The sequence below is a fragment of the Camelus dromedarius genome, chromosome 10, assembly GCF_036321535.1.
Source record: "Camelus dromedarius isolate mCamDro1 chromosome 10, mCamDro1.pat, whole genome shotgun sequence".
Taxonomy (NCBI): Eukaryota; Metazoa; Chordata; class Mammalia; order Artiodactyla; family Camelidae; genus Camelus; species Camelus dromedarius.
The window spans coordinates 20,215,353-20,236,546 of NC_087445.1; the positions used below are offsets into that span (position 1 = coordinate 20,215,353).

Here is a 21,194-nt window from a genome sequence, read left to right on the forward strand (position 1 = left end):
CTTACTTCCGCTTACCCAGGCGCCCGATGATCTCGCGAGAATTGGAAGCGCCTATGTGACTTGGGCTCAGCGGAAATTGGTTCCTTTTTCGCGGCGCCTCGGAGGCAGTCGGTTGCCTCAGAATGAAGGTAAGGAGTGGTGGCGGGCGATGGTGTAGGCTTGGGGAACGTGGATGGACTTCCAGAACTCCGTCCTAGCTCTCCAAAAGCCTGGTTCTAGGTGGAGGACAGTCAGAGGGAGGAGATGGGTCGCCCTTTTGGCGCCGGAGCTCCTTGGGTGAGCGGATGGCGAGTGATTGCAGCTGGAGCTGCGCCGTGAGGGGAGCGCCATGGTTGGCGTTCTGGCGCCCAGCCGGGACAGAGGCGACTGTGTTGCCCGCCAGAGGCGGCACGTAAGTCGGGTTTCTTGCTCCGGAAGGGTGAACAGCTGCGGAACCTCCTAAGCGTCAGAGTCACTTAGCGAGGTTTGAAGAAAGTAGTTTCCTATTTTTAGTGCAGTGCTGGTTGCGCGGCATTATGCACACAGGTGTTTTAGTGAATAAATTTGGTATGAGAATTTCTATTGATTGTCGGGGGGGGTGTGTGCCATGAAGGGCTTTTTGCAATGGAGTAATTTTGTGGTGGTTCTGCGGTTTTCATGAAAATTCTCTCCCCTCCCCGTCGTGTAATCCTTAGCTGAACATCTCTTTCCCGGCCACCGGCTGCCAGAAACTCATTGAAGTGGACGATGAACGCAAACTTCGTACCTTTTATGAGAAGCGCATGGCCACAGAAGTTGCTGCTGACGCTCTAGGTGAAGAATGGAAGGTAAAACCTTACGACCAAATTGAGTTGTTAAAGCTATTTAAAGAAATGGTAAACGTTGTTGGTAATTGGTATGTGTAATGGGGTTCAAACTCTGCGTTTTCTGACCTTGGGCTAATTACTTCCAGATGTCACTTTATTCGGTGGAGCTATCAGCTGGTGGGGTTAAGAGAACCAAATGGAAATACTACATAGTTTTTGCCTTGCAAGCTAATGGTCTCCAGAGTGTCTTCGAAAGTGCCAGGAAGGATTGCTTTTGATTTATTCGTTCGTTGCTCATTGATCCTTTTTTTTTTTTTTTTAACATAATGTTTCTTCCCCAAGAGCTATTACCTCTACTAAAACATAAGTTAGAAGTATACCTTGAATGAAAGGTATTTGCTAATTGAACTTGGCAAGTAGGAAGTATAGATAAAAGTGACCAGAGAATAAAGTTTATTGAGAAGTTTCAAATTGGTCTTAATGAACTGTACTTCTAGCATTGAGAGTATACTTTATAGAGGCTTCAGTCCTTTGTTCAGCAGTGTGTCATTGTGTTCTCTTGCAGGGTTATGTGGTCCGAATCAGTGGTGGGAACGACAAACAAGGTTTCCCCATGAAGCAGGGTGTTTTGACCCATGGCCGAGTCCGCCTGCTACTGAGTAAGGGGCACTCCTGTTACAGGCCAAGGAGGACTGGAGAGAGAAAGCGCAAATCTGTACGGGGCTGTATTGTGGATGCCAATCTGAGTGTTCTCAATTTGGTCATCGTGAAAAAAGGTGAGACATGTTAAGATAAATTTTGTTGTCATTGATTCAAAGTTGACTGTCCAATTGTTTTTTCATTTGCAGTATCCACAGTTTGACCAATGGACTTTTTTAGCAGTGTGTGAACAATTTAGGGTTCATGCTTGTAAGGAAGTTGAATTAAAATGTCTTTGTTCACTCGTCTCCGTTAGGAGAGAAGGATATTCCTGGACTCACTGATACTACTGTGCCTCGTCGCCTGGGGCCCAAAAGAGCTAGCAGAATCCGCAAACTTTTCAACCTCTCTAAAGAAGATGATGTCCGCCAGTATGTTGTGAGAAAGCCCCTCAACAAAGAAGGTATGGGTGATTATGCACTTTAGGGCTTAATTTCATTGGTTTGTCATAGCATTTTGTTTGCATGTTAGAAGACAAAATCTCTGCCCACTGTTTACCTGGAATCTGAGTTTTTAGGAAAATAGTGGGGGAAGGTCAAGATTTGCAGTTGGTATTAATTCTTGTTATGTCTAGTGCTCTGCAGAGCGTTACAGTTTTTTTTGGAAATTGGCCTTTGAGTCGTCATTGTTGTGCATAGTCATTGAATGATAATTTCTCAGACATCCATTGCATTGGAGTTAGTTGAATGATAGAAAATTCTGGGATTATGATTGAAGGTGCTCTTACCCATGCCCCCAACACCACACTTGCTTTCTTAACGGTGGTTCTAATTTTTTTGTTTACAAAAGAAATACATGTTTTCATCAACTGAAGTTGCTTTAGTTTCTGGCCTTAATTTTCATTTGGGATGTGGATAGCAGGAGTTGCGTGAGAATTAGAAATAACTTTATTCAAAATACCAGGTTATCAGATGTGTGGGATTTAAGAAGGAATGTTGTTTATTAGGCAGCATAATCCATCGCCATTTGGATCTGTGGCAGCAGTGCTCTGTATCAGTATTTCTATAGTGAATTATATGAATATTTACAGTAAGTGAAATAAACAGCATGTGAGTTGGATTGGGTTTTCCTGACAAATCTGAAAAAATTCAGTCGAGTTTCAGTTTCCAGGACTGGAGGCTTATCTTAAGCCTGTATCTGGCATATAGTAAGTGCTCATTGGTCACTCATTCCAAATATTTGGACACTTTAATGTGCCAGGGTCTAATTTTAAGTGTTGATACAGTGTAAGTAGACAAATTATTACCCTTGTGAACTTTACACGTTTTTTTAAAAAGGCAAATACATGGTAGTTCCTGTAGTTGCACCCTTGGAAAGTACCATTGGAGTAGTGAGTATGCTAGTTGACATATGTTTATAAAATGATTCTTGTTTCTTTATAATTAAGGGGTCATTTATCTAACTTAGCAGAAACTGAAACATCGAGCAATCAGTCTTAGAATATTTACCTGAAGTGTTTCTTACTCCAGGGTGTCCACAAACTAAAATCATTACACAGAAGACTCTTGCTCCGAAGTAGATATATAATCCTAGGGGGAGTTTGAATACAAATCATAGGTTAAATGAAGATACTCTCGTGTTAATGGTTTCATTCCCCAGATTAGAAGGCTCCATTTTGAAAAAGAGATTTGAGCACCAATTGGACTGTACTCTAAGACACAGGAGGATTACTTTAAAACAGTATTAATTATGCATATTTAACTTGTCTGAAAACTAAGCATTAACTGCATCACTATCCAACCATGCTTCAGAGATAGTAAGACAATCTAATTGTGGGAAGGAAATCAGTAGTAAAAGCATGGGGTATGACTTGCTTGTTGAGCAAGGTAACCTAAATTTACATAGGATCTTGAATTTGACATCCACACTATTGGTGTGGCTTAATAAGTTTATCTTTGTGAGGATTAAATGTGCTAATTAGGAAAACACTAGTACTCTTGTAAACAGTTACCCTGGTCACTTTTAGTAGGACTTATCAGATTTCATTATATTGACAACATTTAGCCCATCTTGGATTTTTGTTAAAAGGCTGGTAAGTATTTTGAGTTGTAAGGGGAAAGTTCAGATTTTATTTAAAAAGCCTCATACAAATAAATTTTCATAGGAACTGCTATGTTAAGTTTGAGTCTGTTTCTAATGTTTTGAAAATGTAAATAAGGATCCTATTGAACAACGGTATTGAAGTGATTTGAGTCATTTCAATTTTTTAGGTAAGAAACCTAGGACCAAAGCTCCCAAGATTCAGCGTCTTGTTACGCCACGTGTTCTGCAACACAAACGTCGGCGTATTGCTCTGAAGAAACAGCGTACTAAGAAGAACAAAGAAGAGGCTGCAGAATATGCTAAACTTTTGGCTAAGAGGATGAAGGTAAGTCTTAAGATTTGTGGGAGCAGATGTGGGTAGTCAGGCCTAGCTTTGGATTTGCATTTTTAACCCAAACGTCTGTTTTTTTTTGGCAGGGGAGGTAATTAGGTTTATTTACTAGTTATTTTTATGGAGGTACTGGGGATTGAACCCAGGACCTCCTGCATGCTAAGCATGTACTCTAACCACTGAGTTTTATAAACCTCCCCCCAAACTTAAACTGTGCTCTGTTTTGTTTAGGAGGCCAAAGAAAAACGCCAGGAACAGATTGCCAAGAGACGGAGGCTGTCCTCTCTGAGAGCTTCTACCTCTAAGTCTGAATCCAGTCAAAAATGAGATGTTCTAAGAGTAACAAATAAATAAGATCAGATATATCCAATCTCCTTTATTGATTTCTAATTAATGATGAAACAGGTAAATGAAGGTCAAGATACTTAGGTCATAGAAAAGGGGGTATCATAAAAGCTAATGGTGGATCAAGTCTGCAAGAGATACCTGAAAATGATACCCTTAAAATACCCAGTACGGAAGAGACCGTACTGGGACAGTGGAAGGATGGCCAGGACAGGGTTCTTTTGGCATTGGTGTGGTGGCTTAGAAAAGGATTTTTTTGTTGTTTAAATGAAGTTGATTTACAGTGTGTTAAAGTTTCTGGTGTACAGCACAGTGATTCAGTCGTATATATACATACACTTTCCGTTACAGGTTATTACAAGATACTGAATGTAGTTCGCCGTTCTCTGCTGTAGGACTGTGTTGATCTGTTTTATATATAGTAGTTTGTGTCTGCTAATCTCAAATGCCTAGTTGATCCCTGCCCCCTTTCCACTTTGGTAACGGTGAATTTCTTTTCTGTCTGTGAGTCTGTTTCTGTTTTGTAAATAAGTTCATTTGTATTTTTAAGATTCCACATATAAGTGATATTGTATATTTGTCTTTGATTTGCTTCACTTAGTTTGATAATCTCCAGATTCGTCCGTGTTGCTGCAAATGGCATTTCATTTTTTATGGCTGAGTAGTATTCCATTTGTGTGTGTGTACACACGACATCTTAAATCATCAGTTGATGGACATTTAGGTTGTTTCCATGGCTTGGTTATTGTAAATAGTGCTGCTATGAACATTGGGGTGCATGTATCTTTTCCAATTAGTTACCATTTGATCTAGCAACCCCACTCCTGGGCACATATTTAGAGAAAACTGTATTTCAGTTTTTAAACTAGTTTATCTCCATACTGTTTCCTATAGTGGCTGCACCAAACTACATTCCCACCTACAGTGTAGGAGGGTTCCTTTTTCTCCAGTCTCCAGCATTTATCGTTTGTGGACTGTCCGGCTAGTGTGAGGTGATTCCTCATTGTTGTTTTGACTTGGGTTTCTTTAATAATTGGTGATGTCAAGCATCTTTTCCATGTGACTGTTGGCCATTGTATGTCTTTGGAGAAGTGTCTATTTAGGTCTTCTCCCAATTTTTTAATTGGGCTTTTTGTTTTTGAGTTAAATGAGGTGTTTTGTATATCCTGGAAATTAAGCCCTTGTTGGTCACATTTTTTTGCAGATAACTCAGTCTGTGGGTTGTTTCGTTTTAGAGTGCTGTGCAAAAGCTTTTAAGTTTGATTAGGTCTCAGTTTATTTTTGCTTTTATTTCTATTGCCTTGGGAGACTCAGAATGTTTTGCTGATGTTCTCGAGTTTGTATGGTATGAGGAAGTGTTCTGACTTCATTGGTTTACATGTGGCTTTCCAGCTCTCCCCCTTTCCTAACACCACCTGGCGGAGAGTCTTTTTAGAAAAAGATTTTTAGCATAAGACATTACCTTTTCAGCAAGGCATGGAACAATGTAGGGGAAATAAATGACTAGGACTATTAATCTTTGATACACTTTATTTTGAGGAATACAATTTCCCTTAAAGATCTATACATAATACACAAAAAGTGCCCTTGTGAAGATGGACATTTGTCATGTGTAAAAAGGATACCTTGTTAAAAGCATAGTGAATGGATACCATTTTAAAATAGCTCACAATAGTTCACAAAGCTTTTAAAACCAGTGCAAATTTAATGCATTAACAGAAAGCTTTTCAACTCTAGTAAATGGTTATTCATATTTTTACTGTTTCATACTGATTGATTGTGCCTGTTTTTAGAAATCTGCATCAATGAAAGATGCAGAGAGAAAGTACTTTTCTGATGTACCACATCTAGTTTCTTTAGTAATTGCAGTTTAGAACCTCCTTTCAAACATTACAGAAGAGATGGTCTTAAGGCACATTAGTAAGGGTGAAGAAAAGGAGCTCCTTTGCTAGAGTATCTTAACCACAGGTGAGTAAAATTTTCAAGTGGCTTTAACATGTAGAGACTGAAGCAGTGCTTCACAATTTTAAGTGTGCATAATAGGTCACCTGGGGATCTGGCACAAAGTAGATTGCAATTCAGAAAACTTCCCAAGGAAGCCAATAATGCCAGCCCCTGGACTGTACTGTAAGAAGCAACATTATTATTAGAGATTCCCATTGCTCTTAAGACTTTTCTATGTTTAACTTACTAATAATCATATATTACTAATTTATATTAATGTAAATAGAAATAGAATTTGTAGCATTTTAAAAAGATACCCAACCATAGTATATCATAGTATAGCATAGTCTGATAAACTATGGTTTGAATCATAGTGGGTAACTTACAGGCCAAAAAGCAGATCTGGTGTAAGCCTAGAATTCTGACTGATACCTGGGGTGATTCTACTGCATAAAACATGAGAACTTTATGCTGCTTTCTGATTTCAAGGAGTACAGTCACTAAAGTGAACAGATAATGGCTGGCCTAGACTATTTTAGCTCATGGAATCTGGCAGATGATGATCAGAACTTTAAAAAAGGATAGTGAAAATATTTTGAGGGTTTAACACGGCAGAAATGTTAAATGTGCCAAAAATGGAATAAAAGGGTTAACAACTGAATATCCCAAATTTATGGCAGATTTATGGTTCTGCAGGTTGGTGTATAGTCAGCCAATATGCAGTTAAATGCCAAATCCAAAACAAGTGTAAGGTAATACTAAACAGTCTGGGCTTATTTGAAAGAGTGCTTTCAGAAGTTCTCAGGGATTGAGTCTCATACAAGTCATTCTAGACATTTCCAAACCTGTAGATAATGACTTGATACCTGGTTTTCTGTCTGCTGTAAATTTTTAGTATCCTTTCTGTATTTAGAAAAGGCCTTTGAGCAATTATAGCACAAATCAGCCTCTATTCTAAATGACAGCCACGGGGTAAGCTTTCCAATATATAATGACTTATTAATTTATATATAAAGCTATTAGAAAGTTTATAATTTCATATAATATAGCCAAATATTCTTAAATATGTAAGGAGATCATCACAGGCTTTTTAGTGGAAAGTGCTTTGGTAAGTAATTTAAATTTATGAAGACTACAAAGAAATGGAGAAAACTATTTTAAAGATTACAAAAAAATTGAACTAACTGCACATTTCAGGAGCATTAAAAATGGAACAGATAAGTATAGCAAACTTGAAGTTTTCATTTTAATCAACTTTTTTAAATATATGCAAGGTAATTCCAAACTTTCTATTGGGGCATTAAATGTTAGGTATTAAACCTAGTACCAAGTCTTAAGTTGTACAAATACATACTGAGACAGTGCAGAAGTTCCATTTTTAAGGCAAGAATTGTACATAGTTTATGACAAGTTCTTTCACTTAGCACTTTCACGATAAATTGAAACTAGAATTTGCATAGGTCCTATTAACCCTGAAATAGTGAAACGATTGATAACTAACAATTTTTAAAAGATTATAGTGATAAAAGGGAGATATGTGCTGTTAACTGTACCATCTGGAAATAATTTTTATTACCTGATTTAGTCTGCATGATTTCTGTGAAGCAGGCACACGCAACCACTGGCTTTTCAAACGACGCAGAGAGGTAAGGCAAGTTTACTGTGTCTAAGGGGTATCTTAAGGCATGATGAATGTCAAGAGTGAGACATTTGAGGTCATGATTTTCTTAAGCCTACCGACAACAAGCTTAAAAAAGTTTTAAATTTAAGACTTAAATGATTCAACCTAAAAAACCCTGTATTTACAAATGCACAAAAAATAGGTATACAAATCTAAGTATTATACAAGAATAGAATTTATGTGTGCAGTGCAAGTTTATCCCACAGGTTTTTAAAACTGACCCAATAGCAACAATTTATGTGCCTGAACAATTTCAGGGCCAAAGACAGTATACACAGGAATTGTTTCAATTTTCTAAATTATGAAGCTGATTTGATTTTACTCAAATTACAACATTTTTAAAGTCTTTGCAAATTAACAAGGTATTGGGAAGAGGCTAAAAGAAAATAACTGGATATTCAAGATACAATCCATTAAGGAAGATAATAAATCACATAAAGGATAATTTTGAGATACCTATGAAACACCTATAGTCATTAGTCAATTAATTGTTGGAGACCCCTTTCAGAAAACTATTGCAACATGCAATCTTAAGAATTTTAATAAATACATGGCTGTGTACACATGTACATAGCCACACATATATACACACATACACAAATAGATGCTCTTACAATTGAGATATTTCATTTCTTTTGGGGTTAGGCAAGTTTTAAAATGTGCCATTCCCCAAACTCAATAGCAAAACGGTTTCTCTAAACTACTACAGATAACTGAGAAACCCAAAATCAATTCCCACCAGATACACAGAGGCTGTACATCTTCAACATCAATAAACCCTGGGGCATTTTAATGGCATTTTTACATTTTGAGATGATTTGGTATGAATTATATTTCATTATATATTGTCCCAAGAGTTTTCACCAATTCATGATTTGGAATAAACCTTTACTGTCTCCAGGTTTAATCTATTCCCTCAGCTTTATGTGTCAAAAATCTACTGAACCTGTTAAATGAGAGGTGCTCCAAAACATTTCCTGCACCACTCCACGCTGATACTTGGTGGAGCATCAATTTTCTGCAACCTTTCAAGAATCTCTGGAGGTAAATTATTGTATGCAAGTCCATATTCATTGTCAAAAGCCTCTGAAAGATATTTTCAATACAAAAGCTATGCATTAAAAGATGGTAGTCAAATCACTTTATATACATCTTTAAAGGTGGAGGTATTTTTTAAAGGCAAAGTGGAGTATTTACCCATACCAGTTAGGATTTTTAAAATTGAGGAAATAAAACTAAACCCCCATTAATCCCCAAATAACCAACTTACCGATATCAATATTCTCTCTTCCAAGAGACACTAATGATAAGAAGAGGATTTCTCTGTATAAACTCCTATAAAATAAGTATTTTAAGGTTAATAGTCAAAGGGCATAAAAATACCATATGAAGGTTCCTTAAAATAGTGAAAAAAGTTTGTTCTGTAGTTAACAGTAATGTACCCATGTCAGTGTACTGGTTTTGATATTACACTACAGTTATATGAGATGTCACTTTCGCAAGAAGCTGGGTGAAGGGTCCATGGAGCTCTAACAGGTAACTTTTAATTCTAAATTCTAACTCAAACTTTAAAAAGCAGTGTTCCCACATGACAAAGTAACAGATGGGCTTCTAAGTATGTTATGAGTCTAAAGCCCTTGGACACACAGTATGAAACTAACCCAATAGTAAAAGATAAATCAACTTTGGTTTGTGAACATAAAAATGTCACAAATGAAACTGAAAATGAATTGGCTAAGCTGTTAAGAAAGGGGGGTAAACTTATGAACTGATTTCTGACTATTTACATAGAGGAAAAAAAATTAGACGGTAATGCTGATTCTGATGTTCCATGTAGCTTTCTTGAGAAGCTTCAGAAGCCATACATGTCATTTCTAATATTCCTTCCCTGCCCTTAAGCTATAGATGCTCAAAACTGGCTGCTCTTAAACCTGTGAAAGATAGAATCTCTACCTCAACAGTTGAGATTACAAAAGGATCTATCTGCTTTCATGACGAATTCTTCCCCTATCACGTCTGAGACTATCTTCAAAAATGCCATTACTGAAGAAACTTGGGCGCTTGGAGACACTGTTAACGTTTGATAGAATTTATTATGTACCCCCTTCTGAAGCGTCTACAAAATTCATTTATGCTGAGACTGAGATGAGTACTGATCCAAGCTTGTTAGCAGACAATAAACAGTTAAGAGGATCAGGACAGCTCTATATTTCTTTGTAATTCCATCACTTCTTAAACTGTTTCTCTTCTCCTAAACTCAAGATATGTGTCAGGGCCTGACCAAGTAGTACGTACGTACAACGTTAACATGTTTATAGGTTTCCAGTGAAGAGCAGTAATGTTTCCCAAAGACTCAGTGCATTTTAGACATGATCGAACTGCTAAAATTTAATCTATTCCCTGAGACACTCTTAAAATGTTTGTACTCTAATATGAATGTATACATTTGGGTAGCACTTCCTAAAACAATCAGATGTTCTACAATGAGTATTTCTTTTGTAACTAGAAATATTTTTTAAGATAATTTTTTAGAAAACATGAAATTATTTCAAGTGACATCAAGCAGAAAATACTGGATTTATTACCTTTGTCTTTTCATGGCTACCTTCATTTGCTGTGAAAGCAGGTTGATGGGTTTAAGAACATCATTATGTTGAATGCTCTGCCTGATGGTTTCCACCAAAGTGCTTGTTGCTTGCTGTTCCTCTGACAGGACAGACAATTTCTTTTCAGAATCTAGTAATAAAAACACAATAATAATGAATACATTTATTCACATTAATTACTGATTTTTTTCCCCAGAGTTGTAGCATTTTTCTTGTTGTCTATTCAACATCACCTTCCCCTTACAAGTAAAATTATGTAGCAATGTGAGCAGCTAAAAGATACTTTTCTTGCTTTTTTCAGATAGAAGAGGTCTGTCCCTTTGCCCTTTCCCTGAATTTAGGGCTTCCTGCTGAGGCTGAGTTGTGATAGCTTGTACTCCAGCAGCCATCTTGTGACCACCCTTACTGATGGAAAAAGTGCCTATCGTAAGGAGCCTGGGTTCCTGATGATAGAGGAGCTGCCTCTACTAGGTCTGGAGTGTCTACTTCATAAATTCTTTATGTGAGAGAATAATCTTTACCTGTTTTAAGACTCTGTTGTTTTCTATTGAACACAGCAGCATATAATCCTAATTGATACACAGGCAATTCTAGAATTATTATGAACAATTATTTGTACAGGTTTCATAGATTATAAAAGTGCTTCAGTGGCATACTTGAACTGAATTATACTAACATTAAAAATACACAAAATCAATGATGTAAGCTTGGCCTGGAAAAAGAAAGCCTTAACACTGCAGGTAATCCCAGCAGCTATAAATTGTATTACACACACCCATATTAGTTGAATTGGGACTATGTACCCAAAAGCTCCCTAGGTAGCCTCATTTTAAGCACCTGGCATAAAGCAAAGTTCTCTCACAATACAAGAGGAAACACTGGTGGCTGTGGGTTTTGAACTTAGCTCTTTTTACCTGCTAAACAGATTTGATTTTGATGCTAGGCTGTGATTTTAGAGCATACATGACCCAACTATAATAATGCAACTTCACTGTTCCTTAATACAGAGTTGTGCAACTATCACCACAATTTTTGGAACATTTTTTCACCTCCAGAAACAACCCACCTATTAGTCATTCTATCTTCCCAACCCCTCAGCCCTAGATAACCACTAACCTACTTTCTGCCTCTACAAATTTGCCTATTCTGTTTCATATACATGGAATCATACTTTCTGTTCTCTTTTGTGACTGGCTTCTATAATGTTCTAAAATTCATCCATTTAATAGTATGTATCAGTATTCACTAATTTTTATTGCCAAGTAATATTCCATTGTATGGGCATTACATTTTTTCCACTGTTTGGATATTAAGAAAGCTGCTGAAAACAGTGTACCAAGTTTTATGTGGATGTAGGTCTTCATTTCTCGGGCATATAACTAGGAGTGCAGCTGCTGTGTCATATGGTAACTCTTTACCATCTTGAGGAATTGTGAAACTTTTTGATTCCAATCAGCAGTGCACAAGGGTTCCAATTTCTCTATATCCTCACTACTACTTGTTAGTATCTGTCCTTTTGATTACAGCCAATCTAGTAAGTATGAAGTGGTATCTCTATGTGGTTTTGACTTGCATGTCTTTGATTTCTAGTGATATTGAGCATCCTTTCATTTGCTTTTGGCCATTTGTGCATCTCTGGAGAACTGTCTATTCATATCCTGCCACAGTCTAAATGTTTGTGTCTCCCCAAAATCTGTAAGTTGAAGATGAATGCCCAATGTGATGGTGTTGGGAGATGAGGCCTTTGGGGGTGATAAGATCATGAAAGCAGAGTCCTCATGAATGGATTAGTGCCCTTAAAGGGGGGGGGGGGCATCAGAAAGATCCCTCACCCCTTCTGCCATGTGATATGAAAAGTCTGCAACCCACATGGGGCCCTCAACTGATGATACTGGCACCCTGGTCTAGGGCTTTCAGTCTCTAGAACTGTGACAAAAATTTTATAAATTAAAAACCTTTTATTAAGCTACCCAGTTTTTTGTTACAGCAGCCCAAACAGATTAAGACTGATCCTTTGTGCCTATTGAGATGATCATGTGGATTTTGTCTTTCATTGATACAGAGTATTACACTAATTGATTTTCAAATGCTAAGCCAACACTGCATGCCTGGGATAAACAGCACTTGGTCACCGTGTACAATCCCTTTTCTATATTGCAGGGTTTGGTTTGCTAGTATTTTGCTGAGGATCTTTATGTCTATATTCACAAGTGATACAGATTTTTAGTTTTCCTGTATGGCTTCGGTTTTTGTATCAGGGCAATGCTGGCCTCCACTCTTTGCAAGAGTGCTCTCAGGCTTGAACTTCTCCACAGTCCATTCCAAATAAAGTCATTTCCTTTGGGGAGAATTTCAGAGCTCTTTGCTCTTATAACCTGCCTCTCCCCTGGGCAAAATTCTCAGCCACTGCTCTGGAGCTGGGGCTGGAAACAATTGCCCTTCTCTTGGAACGTACCCCTACCTCGTACTGTTCTCCAGAATTCTATCATTTTATACTTTTAACAGTATATATCAAAATGTTTTCCTTCATATCCTCAACAATACTGCGTTAATTATTAAAATTTTTTGCCATATCGATGTATCTAAGTTTATATTTTCCTTTCTCAAAAAACAAAGCTCTATTTCACTAAATGATAATCAGATTGAACTCTTTTTCTTATGTTTGTGTTATGGACTGAATTATGTGTGCCCAAATCCATATGTTGAAGCTCTAACCCTAAATGTGGTTTTATTTGGAGGTAGAGTCCATAAAGGTAATTAAGGTTAATGAGGTCATGAGGGTGGAGGCCCTAATACAATGTGACTGGTGTCCTTAGAAGAAAAGAGGACACCAGGAAGATGTAGGCATGTACAGGTAAAAGGCATCTGCAAGCCAAAGAACTAGGACTCAAGAAAAACCAAAACTGCCAGCACCTTCAGCTTTGACTTCTAGTTTCCAGAACCATGAGAAATAAAAAAATAGTTGTTTAAGCCACCCATTCTGTGGTGTTCTGTTACGGCAGCCCTAGCAAGAACAGTTTGTATGTGCATTTTAATGTTTCTTCCATTAACTGCCTATTGACATAGTTGCTCACTTACCTGCTGGGTTGTTTGTGGTTCCTTATTGATTCACAGGGCTTCTAAATACCGGATAATACTTTAAACCCTTACAAAAATATGTTCTAAATATAAGACTAAAAATAAAGCCAGAATCTTTGAGACTAGTATCCATACAATTGAAATTATGATCTATACCAACACACTCACTATACAGAATTTACTCTCCAAACACCTAACCAAATTGGTATTTGACAGATAGATCACCAAAATCACACAAAAAAACTTCAACTCAGCTGGAGACCTGATAAATGGGTCAGTGCAGCAGCAAATAAATTTGAACTAAAATGGAAAAAATCTTAGAGATATGAAAAATCAGAGATTTAAAAATAAAGCAAAATAATTTCTCATCTCCTTAATTCTATTTTTCCTCCACTAGTCCATTCTTTGTTGCTAAATAGTATTCTACTACGTGGGTGGACTGTGCTGTCATTTACTTATGCATTCCCATGTGGATGGGTATTTGGGTTGTTTTCAGTTTGAGTCTTTTGTCTTTAACAGTACTTTACTTACTAAAATTCCTCCATGAGACATACAGAGGTTCTCCTGGTTCCTGGTGAAGGTTGATATTATCCCACAACAGCTGAATATACACGAGTTTGCTATCCTGGGACAGGGATGACAGAGGAAGCTAAAAAAGATCAACAAAGTATTAGTACCCCAAGCATAATAATACTAGTGAGCCTAGCAAAGCCTGATTATAAAAACAGTTTCGTTCTTTCAAGACTGAACCTAAAGTTTTGAGCAAACATTTTAATTTCTACTTATATCTGATTATGAATGTTATTCTTTGACGTGCATGTTTCTCATTCTGACTCAAGGACTGACAACTTGGTAACCAGCACAGCAGCCACATGAAAAGATTACGTTGTGCCACTGGTGTATGTTTAGGGTATTGTGGTATCTCAATATTCAATGTCATCAAATGAGAAGCTTACTGTCTCCAGGGGAATCACGGATCCCAGCTCAAGGAGAGGAGGAGCTTCAGAGTCACAGAGCCAGACTGATCTTAGCGCCCCCCCCCCATTACTTATTAGGTAAGTGACCTAGCCAAAATAACCTGTCTAACTTTTGATTATGTCATCTGAAAAATATGGCTAATATGAGTCCTTTAAAGTGAGAATTTCAGCTGGGAATATTGTAATTCAGAATAAACGCTACCTTCTCTAGCTATCCTTGCAACTAGACATGATCATCTAAATAAGTTCAGGCCAAACAGACACATGTGGAACGATTATGTGCATCTCCAGGAACTGTCCCTAAAGAAAGAGGACATACTCTTCATCATCCATTTTTCTTAACTGCTGGCTGGAATGTGGACGTGATAGCTTGGAGGTGGTTATCCTGTAGCAGGTGTTAAAGCCTGGAGATGAAGGTCATGCACTGCTGAGCAAAAAGAAGGATCTCAAGTGCCTAACACCTATACCATCCCTGGACCACCTATCTAAATTTTTAAGTCAGAAATAACCTATGACTTGTTAAGCCACTATTGTTCTTTACTTCCTGTTACCTGAAATCAAGCCTCATCCTAACCAACACCAATGTAGTGTTAAGTACAGAAGTTGGTATCCTACCTGTACACCTCCATTACAGTGTTCAGATGTGAGGATAAGTCCTGGCAAGTTACTAGGAAGGTCCAAACGTCTGAAGTACCAAACAAGGTTCCAGAAAATGATTGGATGTTGATTGATGAAAGAGGCCGTGTGGATCACCTGATCGCCTTCATTTTCTAGCAAAGACTCAAGTTCTTTACGAAGCACTAGAGGACTCAAGTAGGGCACGGAAACGGGGGTAGGATTGGGTCTTTTTCCTAAAGGATCCTTAAAAAAATAAAAATACAAAAAGAAGTGAATACTATCTAATTACATATGTTTCAGAGTAGGTATCCATGAAATTATGCTTCTCTATCCTTTCAAATTCAGCTATTTCAGGGCCATTGCTACATGCAGTAGAACACCCTGATGAAAATCTACAAAAACAAAAAATACTTAATCATAAATATTCTTAAGTTAAATGATTACAAATGAAAATTATTAATACATATACTAGACCCTATTTTAAAGAGAGTTTATCACATTAAGAGCAATAGCCTATGTATGATTGATTTTTCCTTTTCAATTTTTAAAGAACTTTGCATTTCTGATGTTTTATAATGATACCAAAAAATGTGACTTTTTCCTCCCACAATTCTTAACAGATGAGCCACTTTTTTGTGTTACTATCGTTGATGACTCCTAGAATTATATCTAACTTGTTTTTACATTTGATTGCAACAAAAACTATAATGTAGTTAAAGAGCAACTCTATAAATCAAATGAAACAATGAATGAAAAACATACCCAACCTAGATTTTGTAAGTTGTGCATATAATAGAATAAAATGTTTATGACCAACTGATTAATGAGTACCCATAGTGCCCAGATTGAGGTCTCCAAATACTGTTTCCCTCTAAAAGGAATCAAGGTTTCTTAAAGAAATAGCTGATTCTAGATCTAGAGAAAGAAATATATAACATGAGCATGAAACATCTTGCAATAGAAGAAAGCAAGGAAGCTTTAAAAAAAAAAATTACAAAAAGGGTACTAGAGTTGTGTTGAAAGGGCTAAGGCACCAACCTGCAGAAGCTTCTAGCTGAGCACAGATGGAGTAATATAAGCTTCCACTAGGACAACAACAGCAATAGATGTAGACATAACTGTTTAAGTCAGTGAGCTCATAAAGACATGCTACTGCTTCAGATAACTGATCACCTTGGAGAATGCTAGGAACTCAACTTGTTACTTTGAAAATTGGTAAATAAAAGGAAAAATACATCAAACATTTATCTTGCCTTTCCAATATAAACTGCATCTTTGGAAAACCAGACAGAAGACATGGGGGAAGTTTCTCTTTATAGATGTATTCCATATAATAAAGAAGATGACACAATTATAGACTATCATTTTATAGCTCTATATGGATAACCTGAGGCATTACTAGCTACTAACATCACAAAGATAGTTCATGTCTCCTACTGCAGGGACATACCAGCACTGATGAAGCTGTCCTACAAAAATAAACCAATGAGCTAGATGGAACAAAAAAAACCCTGAATCTGATCAAGCTTCTAGCTGCAATTACCAATTTATGGGGTTATAATCAACAAGCTGCAATGGAAAAAAAGAGTCTACAGATTTAAAAAGACCAAAAAAACACATCAACCAATTACAAAGCTTGGACCTTATTTGATCCTGATTTATCAAACCACTAAACATACACATACTTGACACTTTTGAGACAAATAGAAATTTGAACAAAGACTGAATAATTTACCATTATTTGTTATTTTGGGGGCTCTGATAATAGCATTGTATTTTTATGAGTCCTTATCTTTTAGAGATAAATACTGAGATATTTACAAATGGAATGTATGTGGTTCGAAATTTGCTTCAAACAGATGTAAGAAACAAGTGAATGAGGGTATACAAGAAATATGAATGATCGTAAGTTAAAAATTACTGAAGCTATATGATGGGTCAAAGAGACTCATACTCTTATTTTTTTTTATATATTTGAAGTTTTAAACATTTTTTATAAACATACTAAGAACTTTTAACTGTCACTTTTCACATGAGTAAAATAAACCTACTACAGAAGAATTATGTGCTGTTTTAATAAATACTTAAATGAACACACAGTATAAATATAACCTCGTTACATACCACGACTTCCTGCAGACTGTTCGGAAGACTAACTGTTGAAATGCCACGAGACGGTCGCTGGGAAAAGTCCATATTTTGTAAGGGACCTCCAACACTGTGACTTCGAGTCAAAGATACATTTCGTTTTGATAAACTATTAGGTACAGGTGAAATTTTCATACTTTGGACATCTCCACTGGTTTTCATTATTTCATCACTTAAAAAAATGAAGAGATGCTGTGTTTAGATTGTGTGAAACAATCAATCTGTAGAGTCAGAGTATTTTCTACAATGAATTCTACTGAATATATCTGAGGAGAGTCAGTACCACAGTAGAAAAATTAATATTTCTTCAGGCATTTTTGTGAGATTGGTCAGAATAACGGGATGGAATGAATGACTCTGGTGGAGGGAGGGAAGAGCATATATGGTAGATAACAGGTACTATTTTTTAAAATATTTTAAAAAAAATTTTGGGGTTTTTTTGAGGGGGAGGTAATTAGGTTTATTTATTTTAATGGAGGAACTGGGGATTGAACCCAGGACCTTTTGCATGCTAAATATGTGCTCTACCACTTGAGCTATACCCTCCCCTGATAATAGGTACTATTTTAAAAAGATTACATGCCCATTCAGTTGTTTTGCTAAAACATTATTTCATCTTTATTAAACAAAATCACCTAGAAGTATGTATAATACATTCAAATATGTAATGTGAGTTCATTGATAAGTATCTAATCTCTACCAGGCCATGATCCACCTAAGGACAGAAGGCAGATTTTATTTATTTTAATTTTTTACTGTTCAGCATAATGTTTAAGGATACAACAGGCTCTCAAAAAATGTTTGATTCAATATTTAAGAGTAAAAAGTATACTTCATAGTAAAGAAAATATGTCTGGAAACTGGCAATGACTACACTAAAGGGGAAAATACTTTTTTACTGTTGACAAGTTCATTTTGTAAAAGACCACTGTAAAACATTACACACAGTTTTGAAAACGGTTTATCATCAGATTCAGTCATTAGATATTTAAATAATATATGGTAGTAACAATTTAAGGTTAAAATTTTGAAAATGTCAAAACGTATGCCTATATAAGCCAAAACCTTTAAGTTTTCACAAGGGTACAATTTATTATGAAGGGTTCTCTATACCCTCTGGTACCTTGATTCAACTGAAGAGCTGGTTTCTTCAGTTATGGTCTGGTTATGTTTTGGGAACTCCATAAAGCTGATCAAGTCAGGTTCTGCTGAACTGGATATGGGTTTCTGTTCCAAAGGTTCACTTGTCAATGGAATGCTGCCACTCTGTAAACTGTCACCAGAGGTACTTGGTTTCATAAAAAAGCTAAATACGGATCAGTCCAAAAAAAAAAAAAAAAAAAAGCCTTTAAAAGCCCTAGAAGCCTCTAAATTTCATCATATTTAGAATCATTCTATGGTAAAATAGCCAACAATAATTTATACAAATCCACAGAAATACTGTCCATTTCAAACACACACACTCCTGCTCTCATTCTCTCGTCCAAAACTTTACAAATGAAGAGACCTAGAGAAGGTCATTATAGTTCAATATAAGGTCCCTTCAGCTTTGGAGAAACTCTAAAGATAAAGCTATGAAGGAAGATGGAAAGCAAAATATTTCACTAATTTTCTTAGTTAAAAAATCCCAGCATTTTAATATGTATTAACCTGTAATTGTTTATAATGCCCTTTTCACCCTTATAAATCTCTGTTTTTCTCTCTAGTCATTTCCACTCTCCTCTATTCTTTATTTTACTTTCATCTCATTTCTCTCCCTCTCCTTCTGGATGGGGATGGGGTGAGGGCTGGCCCTTGCAAGGGACATTAAGAGAACTTTCTGAGGTAATAGTAATGTTCTGTATCTTGATAAGGGTTTGGTTTGCACAAAGGTATGAATTCACTCTTCAAATAGTACATTTAAGATTTGTACATTTTACTGGATATACATTTAACATGAAGGAAAAAAACTGTAAATACTGAACTCCAGCTAATGATATGAATGCTGAAGTCTATGGGGGGAAAGTGTATTAAATGTCTACATTTTATTTTAAATGAATAAAAATATAGGACGGATTGGTAGGTGGATGAAGGGACAGATGGGTGATAAAGCAAGAAGAGAAAAACATTACTGTAGAATGTAGGGATGGATATTTGGGTGTTACTGTAAAGGAGAAAAATCTTTAAACTTGGCCTTAAGTTTGAAATTTTCCATAATGACATAATGGGGCGGAAAATCAATAATGCTTCTTTATATCCAATTTGAAAATATAAAATAAGCTCTTTCCCACAATAGCTTAAGGAATATAATTAACTCAACAAAAAAGTACAAACCTTATGGAGAATAATTTAAAATTCTTAACAAAAGTCATAAAAGAAGATCTAAAAAATGGAGATATATACTATGCTCACTGATAGAAGAATTTATATTGAAAACATCCATTTTCCCCAAATTAATCTATAAATCTAATTTGATTCCATGAAAACTCCAGGCAAATTTTTTTTAAGAAGTCAGTTACTCTGAAGTTTTTTATTAAAAAATAAGCAACTGTAAGAAAAAAAATTCCACAAGGGGGAACTTACCCTACCAATCAGACATAATATAAAGACAAAGGAATAAAAATGATACAGTATTGACAAAAAGAACAGAATACAGAATCAGAGCAAGGTATATACAGAAACTTGATACACGATAAAGGTTGACACTCCGTATCAATGAAAGGATGAAAAACTGGCTCATTATATGAAGAAAAATAAAGCTGGATCTCTATCATCATATGCAAAGGTGAGATGGATTAAAGACCTAAATAAAACTGGTAAAATATAAAGCTAACAGAACAACGGTTAAGAGAAAATTTTCATGTCCTGCAGATGGGACACAACTTTAAAACAGGATTCCAAAAGCACAAATCATAAGGTGGAAAATTAATGAATGATAACATCAAAATTAATTTCTCTTTAAAGAATTCATACCAAGAATATTCAAGACAAAGATTAACAAGAAAAAGAAAACAATACAAAAATTGGCAAAGGGGAGACTGATGTCAGCAAAATGGAGCGGGTAGCAAAGCTACTTTTGTCTCACCTCTTCAATCTACAACCAGTAAAACTATCAAAATCCCAAGGACATTTTTCACACAAATAGAACAAAAAATTCTATTATTTATTTGGAACCACTGAAGACCCCAAAGAGCCAAAGCAATACTGAGAAGAAAGAACAAAGCTGGCCATTTCACTATAGAGAGCATCACATGAAAGGGCAACAAGTAACAAGAGTTGAAGCCCCCTTTTTCTTGGGGGGGGGGGTGGAGGGAGGCTTTCAAAAGACATAATTAAGGTCACTGAGGCAGAAAGATTAAAATAATGACTAACACTAGAGTTCTGAATTATCTATAATAATCTATAGTAATTATATAACCTATATAAAAATAATATAATCTATAAAGCTTAGCTCTGAGAATTAACTACTACTGATAATCATTTATTAAATAAAGTGGAAAAGCAGCCTCCTACATTACTAGTATTTTCTACTCAAACAGTGAAAGTCAAGGGGCCAGGAAAGGAACACCTGGAGCATACCATGACTACTTCACTCTTCCCCCAGGAGTCATACCCAGGAGGGGGCACTTACCTCTTAAGGGAGCTTTTACAATACTAACCTTGCAGAGCCTCTCAAGTCTTTAAATTCTATATTGAGAAGAGGCAAGAAGTTGCTTTTACAGAAGGGACAGGTGGTATTCAAGTTTGAGTCATCTGCTGTCCATCCAGCCATAATTTCTTCATCATAAACTAAGGCTCCGCAAGCCCTGCACTGTGAACAACTTGACATCAGCACCTAAGAACAGAACGTGCACACGCTGAGCTCCTCCACGGTGAAAATCCGCCATCTTCCCGAGACGAACACAGAATTTTATTTATTTTGTTTATAAATTTGGAAATAACGGTTGAATTACTTTATAG

The 21,194-nt window shown here is 36.4% G+C and overlaps 2 protein-coding genes across 6 annotated transcripts in view; one reads left to right on the plus strand and one right to left on the minus strand.

Moving 5' to 3' along the window:
• The first annotated feature begins 17 nt into the window (after positions 1–17).
• On the plus strand, positions 18–4,223 carry RPS6 (ribosomal protein S6). The gene is made up of 6 exons (XM_010988153.3): positions 18–128; positions 675–806; positions 1,351–1,561; positions 1,741–1,887; positions 3,695–3,852; positions 4,090–4,223. Exons 1-6 carry the CDS (start codon positions 123–125, stop codon positions 4,183–4,185), a joined length of 750 nt encoding a protein of 249 aa, XP_010986455.1. The 5' UTR covers positions 18–122; the 3' UTR covers positions 4,186–4,223.
• A 1,492-nt stretch (positions 4,224–5,715) lies between these two features.
• Positions 5,716–21,194, minus strand: part of DENND4C (DENN domain containing 4C) — a 95,467-nt gene continuing 79,988 nt past the window's right edge. For 3 of the 5 annotated variants that reach the window (XM_031449642.2, XM_064490175.1, XM_064490177.1), the window contains 8 exons: positions 20,894–21,069; positions 18,379–18,561; positions 17,232–17,427; positions 15,105–15,350; positions 14,044–14,161; positions 10,414–10,564; positions 9,099–9,163; positions 5,716–8,914 (listed from right to left, as the gene is read on the minus strand). In XM_031449642.2, the coding sequence (XP_031305502.2) occupies positions 8,778–8,914; positions 9,099–9,163; positions 10,414–10,564; positions 14,044–14,161; positions 15,105–15,350; positions 17,232–17,427; positions 18,379–18,561; positions 20,894–21,069 (1,272 nt within the window). In that variant the 3' untranslated portion in view covers positions 5,716–8,777. The remainder of the gene's footprint in view (positions 8,915–9,098; positions 9,164–10,413; positions 10,565–14,043; positions 14,162–15,104; positions 15,351–17,231; positions 17,428–18,378; positions 18,562–20,893; positions 21,070–21,194) is intronic. The other 2 variants (XM_064490176.1, XM_064490178.1) reach the window with 2 other exon arrangements.